The 18,651-nt window shown below is 44.0% G+C and overlaps 1 protein-coding gene and 2 long non-coding RNA genes across 9 annotated transcripts in view; 1 reads left to right on the top strand and 2 right to left on the bottom strand.

Annotated features, from left to right (window-relative positions):
* Positions 1-17,221, top strand: part of LOC148220813 (islet amyloid polypeptide-like) — a 28,652-nt gene extending 11,431 nt beyond the window's left edge. Inside the window, exons 2-11 of one of the 7 annotated variants that reach the window (XR_015808810.1) lie at positions 5,059-5,217; positions 5,880-5,978; positions 7,544-7,713; positions 8,769-8,882; positions 10,716-10,874; positions 11,537-11,635; positions 13,821-14,030; positions 14,439-14,535; positions 14,672-14,808; positions 16,786-17,221. Coding sequence is in view for 2 of the 7 variants with exons in the window: in XM_088180856.1 (XP_088036982.1) it covers positions 14,456-14,535; positions 14,674-14,808; positions 16,786-16,957 (387 nt within the window). In the remaining 5 variants the exon portion in view is untranslated. Of the gene's footprint in view, positions 1-4,774; positions 5,218-5,879; positions 5,979-7,496; positions 7,714-8,768; positions 8,883-10,715; positions 10,875-11,536; positions 11,636-13,383; positions 14,031-14,438; positions 14,536-14,671; positions 14,809-16,498; positions 16,603-16,785 lie in introns of those variants that run through there. The other 6 variants (XR_015808809.1, XR_015808807.1, XR_015808811.1 and 3 more) reach the window with 6 other exon arrangements.
* LOC148220815 (uncharacterized) lies at positions 6,321-7,724 on the bottom strand. Its single transcript, XR_015808813.1, has 2 exons — positions 7,617-7,724; positions 6,321-7,290 (listed from the first exon to the last, which is right to left on the bottom strand). It is a non-coding gene; the product is annotated as an uncharacterized LOC148220815 (long non-coding RNA).
* Positions 14,640-16,896, bottom strand: LOC148220814 (uncharacterized). The gene is made up of 3 exons (XR_015808812.1): positions 16,757-16,896; positions 15,120-15,183; positions 14,640-14,915 (listed from the first exon to the last, which is right to left on the bottom strand). It is a non-coding gene; the product is annotated as an uncharacterized LOC148220814 (long non-coding RNA).
* Positions 17,222-18,651: the final 1,430 nt, after the last annotated feature.

The following is an 18,651-nucleotide window of genomic DNA, read 5'->3' as shown; positions in this document are numbered from 1 at the left end:
GTTGCTAAATGTCAGGAAAATTAATCCACAAACACCAGCGGTTTATGTCCAAAAAGGAAACAGAGGAGTCCTTTTTGCTTTATTCGAATAAAGGGAGAGGCCATGGGACATTCCCCTGGGATCTCTCAAATTTTTGGAGGACGCAGCCTCCTTTTTATCCTATTTTCCCGGCCGCATTTCCCTCTCTCTTTTCCCATTGGCTGAGGTACTTGAGAGGCACAGACTTCCTGGAACGCCTGATACCTGAAATTCCCCTCTAATGTATAACCCTCCCTTTTAATTTTTAATTCTTATAGAATTCATAGTTTCCCCCCGTTGCTTCTTTCATCTTTCGATATCCAATTTCATTTATCAGCAGCCCCGCAGTTTGTTTGTAAAGGCAAATATCTCTTTCCATTCATCAATCAGTGGAATCCATCCCATTGTTTCTTTTATCTCTCAGTGCTAGCCTTATCTACAGGCTGATCCACAGCTCATTTGTAAAGACAAATTCAACATTCCTCTCAGCTAATAAATGAGAAGTTAGCTGAAAAAAGTAAAAACTGGATTTTTTTTCTGGTGTGTGTCGGACAATACAGTGGAGAGAATTTGCGGGAGGATGATCGAGGATATCCTATTATAATATCGTTCTCGGACATTTTACTATTTTAGATCATCAGTTGTATTCTGAAAGAAATCTATTTTAATGATATGTGTACGTTTGCACGAAGTTATAGTTAAATATAGCTTGCGGCTGGGCTCTTTAATGACTAGGGGTATTTTTGGTTTTAATTCAATATTTTATGCTTGTGGTGTGTAGTGTGCTGATTTATTTTTTAATGTTATTTACTACGTGCGCTTTTGTTTTTGAGTGAAGGTAACTTTCTGGATGGCTTTGTATTTGAGGCAGAATGAATTGAAGTAGGTTTTTAAAACTGATTTTTCATATGTACGATGGGGAGTTTAGTAGGGGCAGCTCTGATGGTGGGGGCTTGGTTGTTAATTTTATCAGACGGCTTTTGTTAGATACAGCTTTTAATTCTGGAAAGTTTTTTTTTCTAATGTCGTGCTTTGAAGGTGGTTTTCGAGGATGTATGGTATAGCTTTATTTTGTTTGTAGATGGTGTATGATAAGGGCTATGGTCTATTTATCTAATGCCATGTTTTTTCATTCAGGTGTTGATAAGGGAGTTCTTGAATGGCGTTTTGTGTTGTTTTTGTTTTTGGTGGGGCGTTGTTTTTAAAGGATACCTTGATAAGGTTTGCCGATGGCGTTCTAGCCTGTAGCATAAGGCATAGGGTAGTTTTTGAATTATTTTGTGGTGGCTTTGATTCTTGCCAGTATGTAGTGTTTGTTTGAGGTAATGCTGTGTAGCTAATTTCTGTTTTCTTATTAATATTAGAATTGGAGTGTTGTAGTATATGGGCTGTTATTATATCATAGGGGTTCTATTTATTTGGTTTGATTGTTTTCTAGTTATGGATAATTTTTCTCAAAAAACCATTTTCAGAATTTCAGGCGTGACACAAAAGAACACTCAGATTGCTGGAAGGGAAACGTGTGCCCAGATTGTCTCGAAGCAGTGCTGCTGTCGGTTCTCGTTCAGTTGTGTCTTCTGAAAATGAGACTGTTGTATTCATTGCGCTGTGCTAAACACTTGTCATTCTCCCAATGCCAGGAAACAGATGAAGCTTGAAGAAAGAGGAAGGAATTTGGAAGCGTACAAACAAGCTGAGAAGAGGTTCAGAGATCAGGGTGCTCGCTGGCAGCAGGGGCTGGGGTTAGGGCTGAGCAGGAGCAAAGCCGGAGCACATCAACCTCACCTCGTGTTTTCTCGGGGGCTTTATGGCCCTGGCAAGAGAGAGATGTTCACTGATGAGTCCCAGGCCGAGCCGTGAGCACAGCATGTTGTGTTGGAGCTGGGGTTTTTTTTTGAGACGTTCAGCAGCCACACTCTCTAGTCAAGAGTCCTGAGGTTTGTTGCTGCTCCACTTTCATCCTCATATCCAGCTTCCAGCCCTTTTCTTCTCTCTGTCCAGTGTGTCTTTTGTGTTCCTTTCTTGTCCTGTGTGCTCCCCATCCCATTCCCGTTCCCTACGGAGGGGGAGGGTGTGGAGACTGGGGGCTCCGACGTGGTTTGGGGCACCCCAAGGTCCCTGGGAAAGGGAGCCGGGCTGCGCTGGAGGAGCAGGTGAGTCGGGCATGGGGGGGGGGGGGGGGGGGGTCATGCTGGGTGCCGGAACATTGACAGGGAGGGGTGGGTGTAGAATGCATGAAAAACAGAACCATAAAAAATACCTAAATATAGTCTAAAAGGAATGTTTAAATGCTTTTTATTTGGGTAGAGGCACGGTTTTTATAGCTAATATAAAAATAAAATATAAAGAATAGAACTAGATTGGTATACATGTAAAATATAATGAAATATAAGTAGCAAATATCTATGAAAAATCTAGTGTATAACAAATAATGCAAATATAAGAATATGTATAAATATAAAATAGAGCTATGAGAATGGTAATAAGAATGGGGTAAAACATCAGTGAGAAATGGAAAAAAACCACATGAAAAATGGTGGGAAAATCAGTGAGAAATGGAGAAAAATCAGTGAAAAACGGGGGGGGAATCTTTGAAAAATGGGGAAAAAATCAGTGAGAAATGGGGGAAAAGTCGATGAAAAATGGGGGAATATTCAGTGAGAAATGGGGGGGGGGGGGGAATCAGTGAGAAATGGGGAAAAAATCCATGGAAAACAGGGAAACAATCCATGAGCAATGGCGGGAACAGAGCGAGCTGTTGTCGCTCGTGCTGTGGTGGCCGATGCTGTGGGGAAAAAATAAGTGAAAAATGGGGGCAATAATCAGTGATAAATGGGGAGAAAATCAGTGATTAATGGGCGGAAAAATGCATGAAAAATGGAAGGAAAAATTCAGAGAGAAATGGGGGCAAAAATCAGTGAGCAATGGGGGGGAAAATCGGGAAATATCCATGGAAAAATGGGGGGAAAAAATCAGTGAGAAATGGGGGAAAAAATCAGTGAGAAATGGGGGAAACATCATGGTGAAATGGGGAAAAAAAATCTTTGATAAATTGGGGAAAAAAATCAGTGAGAAATAGGGGAAAAAAATCAGTGAGAAATGGGGAAAATATGGGAAAAAATCCACGAAAATTGCGGGAAAAAATGCATGAAAAATTGGGGAAAAATCAGTAAGAAATGGGGGAAAAATCCATGAAAAATGGCGGGAAAAATCAGATCGGCGATCGATAGCTAATGCGTGCCTATGGATTAGATCGGCGATCGATTGATCACGACTACCGATCGATTATATCGGCGTTCGATTGCTAATGCCTGCCGATCGATTAGACCGGCGATCGATTGATCGCGCCTGCCGATCGATTATATCGGCGTTCGATTGCTAATGCCTGCCGATCGATTAGCTCGGCGATCGATTGATCGCGCCTGCCGATCGATTAGATCGGCGTTCGATTGCTAATGCCTGCCGATCGATTAGCTCGGCGATCGATTGATCGCGCCTGCCGATCGATTAGATCGGCGTTCGATTGCTAATGCCTGCCGATCGATTAGATCGGCGATCGATTGCTAATGCCTGCCGATCGATTAGATCGGCGATCGATTGATCGCGCCTGCCGATCGATTATATCGGCGATCGATTGCTAATGCCTGCCGATCGATTCGATCGGCGATCGATTGCCAATGCCTGCCGATCGATTGCTAATGCCTGCCGATCGATTATATCGGCGATCGATTGATCGCGCCTGCTGATCGATTAGACCGGCGATCGATTGCTAATGCCTGCCGATCGATTAGATCGGCGATCGATTGCCAATGCCTGCCGATCGATTCGATCGGCGATCGATTGATCGCGCCTGCCGATCGATTAGATCGGAGATCGATTGCCAATGCCTGCCGATCGATTCGATCGGCGATCGATTGATCGCGACTGCCGATCGATTATATCGGCGATCGATTGCCAATGCCTGCCGATCGATTAGATCGGCGATCGATTGATCGTGCCTGCCAATCGATTATATCGGCGATCGATTGCCAATGCCTGCCTATCGATTATATCGGTGATCGATTGATTGCGCCTGCCGATCGATTAGATCGGCGATCGATTGATCGCGCCTGCCGATCGATTACATCGGCGATCGATCGATCGTGCCTGCCGATCGATTAGCTCGGCGATCGATTGCCAATGCCTGCCGATCGATTAGATCGGCGGTCGATTGCCAATGCCTGCCGATCGATTGCTAATGCACACTATTTGCACACTCCTTGCACACCCTTTGCACTCATACAGAGGCAGGAGGTTTCTCAGTTCTGGTCGGGGTTTTTTGGGGCGTTCATTCCGGGGGATTTCCTCAAGGATTGGGACACTCCTTGATTCCATCCCTTGCCTGTCTCCCAAGCGCCACCCTGTGGGCAGAGCGCGGTACTGCGCGCCTGCCTCTCCCAAGATGGCGGCTCGGGTGTCGCTCCCCGACCTTCTAACTCTGGCTGCAAAAGGAGGGTGGCACAGCAAGGAGCCCGCTCGCTCTAGTGGGATGCCTGCGCACGACGCCGACACCGATCCCACGGGTGCGATTTTCGGCGGCGTTTCCAATCGTGCGGACATCTCCTTCAGCCCGCTTCGGCCCGGGGAAGAGGGGCGGGGCCGCCAGCGATGGTCCCGGCGCAGCCCGGGCAGGCTCGGGGCGGAGCCGGGGCTTGGCGAGGCGGGGCACGGAGGTCCCGGGGACGGGACCGGGCGGGGCCGGGGCGGTGCTTTAGGGGCGGTCCCCAGTGGTCCCGGGCGGCACCGGGGGCGGGGCCGGGTGATCCCGGAGCGGTACCGAGCTGTGCTGGGGACGGTGCTGCAGGGGCGGTGCCGGGCCCGCCTCAGGGTGATTGAATGCCCAGAAATCGCCTCCTCTGCCCCGTGCTCACACTGAGCTGCGGGCTGCAGCGTGCTGTCGGAGCTCCGCACACAGCACGGATTTGGGCTTCCCCTCCTCTCAAACCCTCTCCCCCTTCTTCCTCCTCCTCATCTTCCTCTTTGTCCTCTGTCACTGCTGAGGCTCTGGAAAGAACTGAAATTCTGCAGGGAGAGATGTCCTCTCGTGGCCCCAGGGACTGCCTCGGCACGGGCCACGAGCGCCTCCGGCCCCTGCCTTCTCCTGCTTGAAAAGATCACCTGGAGCCCGAGCTCGGGGGGGTGAAATCAGCTGAAATCCAGGTAACTCTGTCAAGTGCCCCCCAGGGACATCGGCGGGGCTGGGGAATGAGGGTTTGAAACAGCAAATTCTTTGGAATATGCACCTGTCCCTGTGCCGATGCTGCTGAGCTTCCTGCCACAGTATATCCCCACTCCATGAGGCGCTGTGAGGTTATGGCAGAGGGAATTGAGCAGGGAATTCGGGGCTATGGGCATAATTCACGGGAGCTAGCAAAGCTGACAGCGAACCCCAAATCGGGGCACAGCACAGAGAACAATCTGTGTGCTGCCCTGTCAGCTCAAGCTCCTGGGCTGGGAAGTATTGGGAGTTAAATGTATGGAATTACACAAATCACAGCAACTGGCATCACCCAGAGGGACAAACCAAGTCCCAAACAATTCCTCCCCAATCCACTCTGGGAAAAACACCCTGTGCCTGCCAGGAGCTCTGACCCTGCTTTTCCTACCAGCTCCTGAGCAGTGTCAGGGCCACCACGACGCCTTTAAAATCCAGATAAACCCCAAATCCTACACAGTGATTAATCCAAAGAAAGTACTGAATTGTTGTCATTAAAAGCTCAAAACTCATTAAGAATTCTATGACAACAGTGTAATGGACTCCCAGGAACCTCATGAATGCTCTCAGTTTCATTTTTGTGTATTTTTACTCCCTCATTTGGCAGCTTGTAAAACTTATCCTGGAATTCAGAGGTCAAGCAGGATCGACTTTGGATTGACCTTCACCTCTGGTCCCACTTTGTGCAAACACAACTCGTGCCCAGGTGGGTGAACTCATCACCTCAGCTTTTCACTCCAGAGTATCCCCTCCTTATTTCCCTGTAGATGAACTCAGATCCACTCCTCACCTCCACTGGTCATCCAAGCGTCCATTCTGTTCCCCACAGGCCCTGGTGGCCCCGGGGAGCTCCCTTGGCCTTTCTCCTGCCCCTCTGCAGCCCGAGGTCGCTACACAAACAGTTCTTGTGTCCCCTCTAAATGACCCCGGGTTTTCTGCTCAATGAATGGCATGACCCGTGCCCACTGCTCATGATTCACCCAACCAAAATCGAGAGCAAATGTTGCTTGGGCTTTAAGAACTTGAAATAACTCTGAAGCAAAAGAAATCACCTTTTTCTTCTGGTTTTTATTTTTATTTTTTCATTTAAGATGCTGGACTTGCCTCTGTGGATGTGTGGTGAGCTCTCACTGCAGGGGACTGTCAGGCCTGAATGGCTGTGAGTTCGTGTTCTTCTCAGTAGGGAATCAGAAATTATTCTTAGACCATAGAATTGTTTTCTGAAACCTTTCCCCTTTCCTCTTTGTGCCTTTGAATTTTTCAGCTGTTCCCTGTTGTCACTTCCCCTGCCTGACTTCTGTGCAGCTCCTAGCTGGGAAAAACTGGGAAAACTTAGGGGGTACAGAGGTGGAATTTTTGGCTGGATTTTTCTAACATTTCTAATTTTGCTGAACTTATTTCCCCAGTGAGAAGAGCACGAACTCACAGCCATGCAGGCCTGACAGTCACTGCGGGAAATCTGGCACAGTATTAATAAGTAACCTTTCCTGAGAGCAGTCACCACCCCAGTCCTCCAGCCTTGTCAAATGTTTGCAATGAATGGACCCAAGTTCTAATCCTTAATCTAAATTTATGTCAGCTTTTGTTAGAAAGATACCGGACAGTAAATCATACAAGAGAATTTAAAAATTGCACAAAGAATAGCCGGCCCAGACCAAACCCAACCGCCCCCATCAGTGCTCCACCCCAATTTTGGGAGAAACAGTGATACAGTTTATAAATACTCTCCTTCCACACTATTCAGTCCTTCACCGCACATCCCCAGAGAGGAGTCCCTCAGACCTTGCTCCCCTGAACACCAGGAGAGCTGGAGTTTCACCCAGATCCCACGTTCCCATGGCAGTTAATCCCAGCAGGGAGGCAAAGAGGAACCCTGCATCCTCTGACATAGCCCACAGCACGGGCAGCACCAGGAGCCCTCCAGGCTCAGACCTCTGGTGCTGAAGCCTCTGGGCTTTGGCTGATCAAACACCACAGCTCTTGGCAAAGATGCCAGGAGAGTCGTGATTCTTCCTGTCCTGAAAGAGAGGAGGAAAAGAAAATTAAGTCGACTGCAGAAGGATTCCAGCTCTCAACTTCTGCTCTGATTCCTCACTCTGGGGTTTTATCCATGACAAGTGACACCAATTCAGAGTGCCCTTTTCCAGCATTTTTATTCCTAACTATTTCAGACATTAAAAGGATGCTCATTTCTCTTATTGTATTCTTTGCTGAATTTTATTAGAGGCATTTTCATCCCAGACCCCACTTGTCAGTTCTTCAATCCTTTAGCACTGGACTTGGCACAAAGGGATACCCGTGGTGCTGCATCACAAGAAATCCCAAAGAGAAACCCCTTCCAAACCTGACGGAGAAAGCTTTCAAGGCACTCCAGAACACAGACAGCTGTTCCTGCCTTGTCAGGCCACACCAATTCTGTCCCATCCACCTGAGCTGTGCAGGTGAGGAAAAGTCCCCGATCCCGGTCCCTGTCCCATTTCCTCGTCCTGGTCCCCGATCCCGGTCCCGGTCCACGTCCCCGATCCCGATTTTCCCCCCCCGTCACACTGATTTTTCCCCCGATTTCTCAATGATTTTTTCCCCATTTCTCAATGATTTTTTTCCCCATTTTTTCCCATTTCTCACTGATATTTTCCCCCATTTTTCAGGGATTTTTTTCCCCATTTCTCACTGATTTTTTCTACCATTCTTCATGGAGTTTTCCCTACGTTTTTCACTGATTTTTCCCCATTTCTCACTGATTTTTTTCCCCATTTCTCACTGACTTTTTCCCCATTTCCCCCCATTTCTCACTGATATTTTCCCCCATTTTTCATGGATTTTTTCCAGATTTATCCCCATTTCCCACTGATTTTTCCCCATTTCTCACTGATTTTTTCCCCCCATTTCTTACTTACGTTTTTCCCCGATTTCTCATTGATTTTTCCCCCCATTTCCCACTGATTTTTCCCCATTTTTCATGGATTTTCCCCCCCCGTTTCTTACTTATGTTTTTCCCCGATTTCTCATTGATTTTCCCCACCCATTTCCCACTGATTTTTTACCCATTTTTCCCCATTTCTCACTGATTTCTTCCGCCATTTTTCATGGAATTTTCCCCCCCCATTTCTCACTGATTTTTTCCCCATTTCTCACTGATTTCCCCCCCCATTACTCACTGATTTTTTCCCCCCATTCTTCATGATTTACAGGATACTCTATCGTGAATGGAAAGCAATTAAAGGAAGGGGGGAGGTTACCAGCCACCTGGTCAGCTCAGACAGCAGAGCTGCACACGCTTGTGAGAGCCTGTGAATTATAGCAGGACAAGACATTAAATATATTTACTGATTCTAAATATGCATATGCGGTAATACATGCATTTGGAAAACTATGGGGAAAAAAAGAGGTTTATTAAGCTGCAGAAGAAAGAAGAAAATAATTGGTTTACAAGGGATGGCAAGCAGTGGATACCAAAAGCTCTAGCCTTACAATTGTTAAAACAACTTCATTAAAGGAGTCGTTCTGTGCCTTCTTTGGGGTGAGGAAAAAAGGCTGAGGGGGGCTCCGACGTGGTTTGGGGCACCCCAAGGTCCCTGGGAGAGGGAGCCGGGCTGCGCTGGAGGAGCAGGTGAGTCGGGCATGGGGGGGGGTCATGGTGGGTGCCAGAACATTGAGAGGGAGGGGTGGGTGTAGAATGCATGAAAAACAGAACCTTAAAAAACAGCTAAATATAGTCTAAAAGGAATGTTTTATTGGTTTGTGTTTGGATAGAGGTAGGGTTTTTTTATAGATACTGTAAATATAAAAGATAAAGAATAAAAATATATAAGCAAATATAAGTAATCAATATATAAATATATTACATTACATTATATTTTGTTATGAAAATAGAAATATATAAATATTCAGACTTTAAAAGGAATTTTGTATTGGTTTTTATTTGGTTAGAGGAGGGTTTTTTGAAAATAATATAGGCAAAAATATACAAATATGCAAAAATAGATACTGACATAAAATTATGATAACTATATATGCATATATAAATATATAGAAATATAAAATACATGTATGTAGTATGTAATATAAATAATTTATCGATTTTAATACGTTATATTAAATAGTATGTTATAATAGAATGTAAATAGCATATAGTATATTAATATACTAGTAAAAAATACATTAAATAGTATATAAATATAGAATATACAATATAGACATATAAATCTACAGATATAAATATGAAAACTAAATAGAAAAATATATTCAAATATAATTTAAAATAAACGAGTTTTTTGTTTCTATTTGGTTAGAGGCAGAGCTTTAAAGAAATAATATTAAAAACTATAAACCTACAAATATATATGGATATAGATAAAATAGAAATAATATTAGTAATATAAATCTATGTATATAATGAATAATAAAATAATATTGTATATATGATAAATAGAATAGCAATTAAATTGAATATATGAAATATGTATAGATTATGACTTTAAATTAAATATTAAAAAATAGATGATTTATATATATAAATCGGGAAATATCCATGAAAATTGGGGGAAACATCCATGAGAAATGGGGGGAAAAATCTGTGAGAGACGGGGAAAAATGGGGAAAAAATCCACGAAAATTGCGGGAAAAAATGCTTGAAAAATTGGGGAAAAAATCAGTGAGAAATGGGGGAAAAATGCATGAAAAATGGGGGGAAAAGGTTTCTCAGTTCTGGTCGGGGTTTTTTGGGGCATTCATTCCGGGGGATTTCCTCAAGGATTGGGACACTCCTTGATTCCATCCCTTGCCTGTCTCCCAAGCGCCACCCTGTGGGCAGAGCGCGGTACTGCGCGCCTGCCTCTCCCAAGATGGCGGCTCGGGTGTCGCTCCCCGACCTTCTAACTCTGGCTGCAAAAGGAGGGTGGCACAGCAAGGAGCCCGCTCGCTCTAGTGGGATGCCTGCGCACGACGCCGACACCGATCCCACGGGTGCGATTTTCGGCGGCGTTTCCAATCGTGCGGACATCTCCTTCAGCCCGCTTCGGCCCGGGGAAGAGGGGCGGGGCCGCCAGCGATGGTCCCGGCGCAGCCCGGGCAGGCTCGGGGCGGAGCCGGGGCTTGGCGAGGCGGGGCACGGAGGTCCCGGGGACGGGACCGGGCGGGGCCGGGGCGGTGCTTTAGGGGCGGTCCCCAGTGGTCCCGGGCGGCACCGGGGGCGGGGCCGGGTGATCCCGGAGCGGTACCGAGCTGTGCTGGGGACGGTGCTGCAGGGGCGGTGCCGGGCCCGCCTCAGGGTGATTGAATGCCCAGAAATCGCCTCCTCTGCCCCGTGCTCACACTGAGCTGCGGGCTGCAGCGTGCTGTCGGAGCTCCGCACACAGCACGGATTTGGGCTTCCCCTCCTCTCAAACCCTCTCCCCCTTCTTCCTCCTCCTCATCTTCCTCTTTGTCCTCTGTCACTGCTGAGGCTCTGGAAAGAACTGAAATTCTGCAGGGAGAGATGTCCTCTCGTGGCCCCAGGGACTGCCTCGGCACGGGCCACGAGCGCCTCCGGCCCCTGCCTTCTCCTGCTTGAAAAGATCACCTGGAGCCCGAGCTCGGGGGGGTGAAATCAGCTGAAATCCAGGTAACTCTGTCAAGTGCCCCCCAGGGACATCGGCGGGGCTGGGGAATGAGGGTTTGAAACAGCAAATTCTTTGGAATATGCACCTGTCCCTGTGCCGATGCTGCTGAGCTTCCTGCCACAGTATATCCCCACTCCATGAGGCGCTGTGAGGTTATGGCAGAGGGAATTGAGCAGGGAATTCGGGGCTATGGGCATAATTCACGGGAGCTAGCAAAGCTGACAGCGAACCCCAAATCGGGGCACAGCACAGAGAACAATCTGTGTGCTGCCCTGTCAGCTCAAGCTCCTGGGCTGGGAAGTATTGGGAGTTAAATGTATGGAATTACACAAATCACAGCAACTGGCATCACCCAGAGGGACAAACCAAGTCCCAAACAATTCCTCCCCAATCCACTCTGGGAAAAACACCCTGTGCCTGCCAGGAGCTCTGACCCTGCTTTTCCTACCAGCTCCTGAGCAGTGTCAGGGCCACCACGACGCCTTTAAAATCCAGATAAACCCCAAATCCTACACAGTGATTAATCCAAAGAAAGTACTGAATTGTTGTCATTAAAAGCTCAAAACTCATTAAGAATTCTATGACAACAGTGTAATGGACTCCCAGGAACCTCATGAATGCTCTCAGTTTCATTTTTGTGTATTTTTACTCCCTCATTTGGCAGCTTGTAAAACTTATCCTGGAATTCAGAGGTCAAGCAGGATCGACTTTGGATTGACCTTCACCTCTGGTCCCACTTTGTGCAAACACAACTCGTGCCCAGGTGGGTGAACTCATCACCTCAGCTTTTCACTCCAGAGTATCCCCTCCTTATTTCCCTGTAGATGAACTCAGATCCACTCCTCACCTCCACTGGTCATCCAAGCGTCCATTCTGTTCCCCACAGGCCCTGGTGGCCCCGGGGAGCTCCCTTGGCCTTTCTCCTGCCCCTCTGCAGCCCGAGGTCGCTACACAAACAGTTCTTGTGTCCCCTCTAAATGACCCCGGGTTTTCTGCTCAATGAATGGCATGACCCGTGCCCACTGCTCATGATTCACCCAACCAAAATCGAGAGCAAATGTTGCTTGGGCTTTAAGAACTTGAAATAACTCTGAAGCAAAAGAAATCACCTTTTTCTTCTGGTTTTTATTTTTATTTTTTCATTTAAGATGCTGGACTTGCCTCTGTGGATGTGTGGTGAGCTCTCACTGCAGGGGACTGTCAGGCCTGAATGGCTGTGAGTTCGTGTTCTTCTCAGTAGGGAATCAGAAATTATTCTTAGACCATAGAATTGTTTTCTGAAACCTTTCCCCTTTCCTCTTTGTGCCTTTGAATTTTTCAGCTGTTCCCTGTTGTCACTTCCCCTGCCTGACTTCTGTGCAGCTCCTAGCTGGGAAAAACTGGGAAAACTTAGGGGGTACAGAGGTGGAATTTTTGGCTGGATTTTTCTAACATTTCTAATTTTGCTGAACTTATTTCCCCAGTGAGAAGAGCACGAACTCACAGCCATGCAGGCCTGACAGTCACTGCGGGAAATCTGGCACAGTATTAATAAGTAACCTTTCCTGAGAGCAGTCACCACCCCAGTCCTCCAGCCTTGTCAAATGTTTGCAATGAATGGACCCAAGTTCTAATCCTTAATCTAAATTTATGTCAGCTTTTGTTAGAAAGATACCGGACAGTAAATCATACAAGAGAATTTAAAAATTGCACAAAGAATAGCCGGCCCAGACCAAACCCAACCGCCCCCATCAGTGCTCCACCCCAATTTTGGGAGAAACAGTGATACAGTTTATAAATACTCTCCTTCCACACTATTCAGTCCTTCACCGCACATCCCCAGAGAGGAGTCCCTCAGACCTTGCTCCCCTGAACACCAGGAGAGCTGGAGTTTCACCCAGATCCCACGTTCCCATGGCAGTTAATCCCAGCAGGGAGGCAAAGAGGAACCCTGCATCCTCTGACATAGCCCACAGCACGGGCAGCACCAGGAGCCCTCCAGGCTCAGACCTCTGGTGCTGAAGCCTCTGGGCTTTGGCTGATCAAACACCACAGCTCTTGGCAAAGATGGCAGGAGAATCGTGATTCTTCCTGTCCTGAAAGAGAGGAGGAAAAGAAAATTAAGTCGACTGCAGAAGGATTCCAGCTCTCACACTTCTGGGGGGGGGAGAGGGAGGGGGAAGTGATTTGCCTAATTTCCACTGAAATCAGAGGTAAATGGTTCTAATCTGTATCCTTGGAAATCTGCAATTAGATATTTCGTCAACACTGGATTTAGTCTATTAAAAGCTGTACATTTTTCCCTCAACCATACTTTATGCATACTAGAGAAATAAATTTGCACGTTTTCTGGCTTTTCTGACATTTCCTGGCTTTTTAATCCTAGTCTTTGCCTTCTGAAAAGCATTAATTGACTCAATTTTCACTCATGACAAATCCACCTGGTTTTTAAAATATGAGATTTTACATTCATAGCGACAGAATTTTCATTGACATTTAAACTTGACTGAAAAATGTGCATGATTTCTACTGTGTTACCCTGAATGAGAACTCTATCTGTCAATTTAAATAACTTTCACTCTTTTCTTATTCATCATACAGCTTTTATCCCTTCAGATACCTTTGCTTTCTATCTATATTGTACAGCAAACCTCCACAACTTTAACTTTTCCATCTTTTCTGAGACATGTTTTCTTGTATTTCAATTACCAGTGGCCTGGCGTTTCATTTGCTCTGGCTTTCTTTGTGACTTTTGTTACCTTATTTAGCCCACGAAAACACCCACAGGGAATATAACCACAGCAGCTTATCAGAGCTGTAAAATTGAGGCTACATTTCTGATGTGCAATATGCTCTTGCAGTACCTTCACGAGGGCATTCTGCATACAGCAGGAGAATATTTACTGATGTACTAGTGCAATAATGACCCACCTGCCTCTGCTCCTCTCTGGGGCACTTTCTGTCTGTAGGGATTGGAATTAACGACAGTCTCTCTGTGCTGCCTGATGTCAGAGCTGAGAAAGGTGTCGAGGATATATAAGAGTCGTGAGACTTGCCAGAAAGGAAGAGGGAGAAGGATACTCCAGAGCCAGATGCAAGCGTGGAATTGTTGCATGCACACTTCCTGCTAACCAAGAGGGCTTGCTGGCTTCTCCAGTTAGATCTGTGACCACAAAAAGGTAAATACTTTGCCTTTTTTCTTACTTTCCCTGCAGTGTAAAAGATGCGCCTTTAGAAAAGCACTATATCCCCTATTATTAATCAAGAGCATTTTTTCAGGAAAAGACTAAGACAGCTTTAAAGTAAACTGCACTGGGGACCAGAATTTGAGACTGGGATATGTCAGGAAACGCAAATCAGAGATAAGGGATAGGATTGAAACTACTGGATGGAAAATGAGCATTTACTGCTGAGAGCTATATTTCTGAAACTGAATTGTGTCACTAAACTTGAAGGGATCATTTTTCTCACTCTAGCTTGTGAAAAAGACTAATTGCTCTTGATTTAGGACAGAATGGGCATCGGTGATAGGATGTGCTGAAGAGTATTTGGGTTAGCTTTCAGTTTTGAATCACTATTCTTTTCAGAAAGTTTGGAAGGGAAGATGCGCAACCTGAAGTTGTCAGTTTTCTTCATTGCACTTTCTGTCACTCTGAGCTGTTTGGAAGCTACACCTATTGAGGGGTGAGTGACAAATAATCATGTTTATTTCTTTTTAGGGAAAAAGGTGTTCAGATTATTGCATGAGTTGCTTTTGCTTTCATGTCTTAAATAATATAAAAATAGAGTTATTCAAGCTCACTGTTTTATTGTTGTTCAGAGATTACTGTCTCTGGCTGATGATCTATCTGATGGTACTTCCAAGAGACAAGGATGGATGTTGCCTGTAATGTCACACAATACACTCTCAGGACTCAGTGAGGAAATGCCAGAACAACCAGCAGCAAAGACAAAAAGGTATTGATTTTCCTTGTTTCTTCCAGCCATATCAGATTGAATCATGAAGCAAACTTTGTTCCAGTGATATCCTGCTATTTGAGAGACTTTGCTTCTGCTTTTTTTCCCTCAGAAAAAAAAAAAAAAAAGATATTAAAATATCCTTCTACTAAACAGAGCTTTCCTATAAGCATAAAGATCAGCTTTTCTGTAATAAAAAGATCAAAGCATTTAGGGTCGAAAGTGAAATCCAGGGACTTTGTTTCAAATCATTTGATCATTTTACGATTATAAACTTTCTTAAATTAAAGAGGCTGCAAACTCTACATTACCTTGTGAAGAAAGGTGCATTTTGCAAGCGCCTTCCTTTTTAAAAAGTTCATCAGATTTCCAAGCCTGGGGGGGAAAGAAAAGAAAACATACCCTTCTTAATAATACTGCAGCTCTACTGGAATGGAATTATTTTATGGTAAAAATGCTTTCAGTAATTAAGCAATTTTAAAATCACATAATTAAATATTAATCATAGGAAGAAGGAAAAGAAGAAATTGATTCTGAGAGAATTTCACTTGTCTGAAATATATTGTTATTTATAAATTCAATTTCAGGACCTCTGTGAGAACCAGTTGCTATTTGAACCTTGTGTGGTAAGGACTTGAATAAAACCAAAAGAAATATCCATGAAAGTCAATGGGAGGTTATATAAAGCCCTATGCAACAATTTTCTTGTAATGCAATTACACATTTAAAATATTAATTGCTTAAGAACTGCTGCCTATCTACTAATCAAGAACCTGTATAAGACAGACATTCCTTTCATAGCTGCCTTTCCTCTTGTATTATTAGATCAATACAAATAACTTCAAAAGGTTATATGACATTTTAGATGATAGATTTAATAATCAGTAAGCAAAGGAACACATTGGTAACTGCTCAGAGTTTGAAACTGGGATATAGCTGCTCTTCACAGTAAATTTTAGCCACAAAGTGATATCTAATTCATGCCATATCAGCATGAAGAAGTCCAAGAAAATATGCAACAACTCAGTAGGCAATCTCTGCGAGCAAGTATTTCTGTTTGAAGGAAGAACACAGTAATCTAAGAAACAAGTCTGAAAACCCAAGCTAACCATTACATTGCAATTTAAAAAAACCCCTCGTGCTACATAGGTTTTACGTGGAGTTCTGTAAATGATCTGTCGGTTCAGATCATAAAATGTTATTTCTAGATACGGATCCTTCCTCGGACACTCTTTAAAGTATCATTCAGCAAAGGATTTTCTCTCACCACAACAGAACTTTCAATTTGCTGGTGTTTCAAAAGAGATGTGGCAGGTTTTTTTTTTTAGATGAAACCTCTGTTTAGTCAGAGCTAAGTGGGAGAGAGACAGAGCAAAAGACCCTCCTAAGTGATTCTGCAGTTGGCAGAAGCTGGCAATGCCTGCTACTTCTCATGATATGTGGTGCAGATGGGAGAAAGAGTCTTTGGGTTTAATCCACTTGCTGTGGACTGGAATATTACCACTCACTTCAGTGAGAGCAGGATGTAATTCTGTGAAAACATGAGAACTGAATAAATGTTAGTGATCATCATTATGTTAGTAATCCTCATGATATCAGCAAGAGCTCTAAATAGATTTAGAAGTTCAGCTGAAAGTTAAACATTTAATCATTGCTTTCACTTTGTGTCTCACCTATACTATCATTACAGGTCTTCTAAATGTCATAAACTGCTGTGCAGGATATCAATAAAAACGACATATGACAGTTCATGTCTCTGCATTTGAATAACCTCCATCATTAAAACTGATAATAGCACCCAGCACAAGGATTTTTTTCAGGAACAAAGTAGGTGGTGGGAAGATTCTAATGTTCCTGTATTTGTGCACATATTAAAAGAACTCCCACATTAGCAGAGCTCAAATGACTATGAGAAGTGGCACACTCGATGGCTCATTGTTTGACTTACTGCTGGCTGTCTTTGTTTCACCTTGGCAGTCACCAGCTGGAGAAGAGGAGATGCAACACGGCCACGTGTGTGACGCAGCGCTTGGCCGATTTCCTGGTGCGCTCCAGCGGCAGCGCCGGGGCCCTTTACCCGCCCACCAACGTGGGCTCCAACACCTACGGAAAGAGGGACAGAGAGCCCCAGAGCCACGCACAGCTTTAGGCTCTGGAGATGGCTGCTGACACTAGAAGCTCAGTTTTTATTGTATCAACAACCTCTCGGTCATTTATTACTTGTACAGTCTTACCAGTGCCTTGTTTTCTCTGTGTGTGTGTGGGGGTATGTGATTTATGTTCATCATTCCACCATGCATGTACAATGACATGCATAGGCTATTCTTCCAACCCCATTAAGAACTCCAGAAATCTGCTTGTTAAAATCCTTTGTAAAAATCTGTCACGATAATAAATGGAAAAGTAATGGCAACAATGTTATTATTATTATTATTATTATTATTATTATTATTATTATTATTATTATTATTATTATTATTAAAAGGATGAAAAAGATAACCCATGATGTGTATGTCTTTATAGTCACAGTCTGGTAAGAGAAAGAAACCGCCTTAATTAAAGAACAATAAATATCAGAATGCTAGCAAAAGTTATGTCCTAATGAAAGTAAAACAGAAGAATCTTCTGTTTTTTAAACATCTACAGCATCTTGTCTGGTACAGTTGAAGGAACAACTAGATGAGAAAAGATGCTGCATTGTGCACCATAATCAGACAATTATGCAGTTAACTGATTGGCCTGTTTCCACTATAACATACAGCAAGCAAGGAAACGTGGTCTTGCAGCACAGACTTCTGTGCCTACTGAGCAGGGGATTTTAAGGATTTGCAGTTCTTATGTTAAGATGATATCAGTAAAATGTAAGCATAATAAGTATAATAATATATGTAAGTATAATAAATATGAATAAGAGATAGCTCTGATACAATCTAGGAGAAACTCCCGTCCTTGGGTATTCCTTTCCTTAACTACAGTAACAAAGGGAAGAGAAAAAACAATGAGTAGCTCAAGAACCAAAACACATCATAGAAACTCAGTAATTTTTTCCACTGGCATACTTAAATTGCTACCAAAATCCAGGGGAAATATTTCAGAGATGGGCAGACCTTAATGAGAATCTGACGGCATTATTTTCTCCTATCTCAGCCCAGAATCAGGGCAGGCTTAAAAACCTCTAAGTTCCTTTAAATTTTAAGCAAATTTTCATAGAGGTGAGCTGTTTCATTTCACAGAAATGGCTGTTTTGTCCACACTTCCTCAGTGAAGGGTTCACTGTTGTCCGAAAAACATTATTGTCCAATTACGAAAAACATTCAGCAGAACCTTAGTTCTGGAGAGGCAAATGAAAGTTCAATAACTGCCTTCAGTTGGTTTGTTTCCATTACAAAGTATACCTCGAAATAGAAACATTTTTGCTAATTTAATGTTAAATGGCATATTCACATCATTTCACACACAAAAAAATGCATGGGAATAAAAAGTACAGGATTCCTACTGTAAAAAGTGTTATTAATTACTCTCTTTATTGAGGGAAGTTTCAACCTTCATTAAAGTTCTAATGGATATGAATTCTGAATTTTATTGAGAAAACCGTTTATATGCCATTGAACTAATACTTCTGCCGGCTTGAAATGCCTTCCATTCCAGTTACTTTTGAGTTACGCTGCACACACACTGTGCGTTTAATTTGTTTTTAATTTAGAATATGTATTTCATTCATTAACATTTCAGAAAACAAATGAGAGAGAGGACAGCTTTCAAGTGTCTCTGCGAGATTGTTTGTACAGAGCAGTAACCAAGTGGAGCCTTCCCTGTGGGTAGCTGCTGATCTCTAGGCTGATC

The sequence above is a fragment of the Sturnus vulgaris genome, chromosome 30 (assembly GCF_052056855.1).
Source record: "Sturnus vulgaris isolate bStuVul1 chromosome 30, bStuVul1.hap1, whole genome shotgun sequence".
Classification (NCBI taxonomy): Eukaryota; Metazoa; Chordata; class Aves; order Passeriformes; family Sturnidae; genus Sturnus; species Sturnus vulgaris.
Note: the sequence above shows the minus strand (reverse complement) of the source record. Positions and strands in the feature narration are given on the sequence as shown.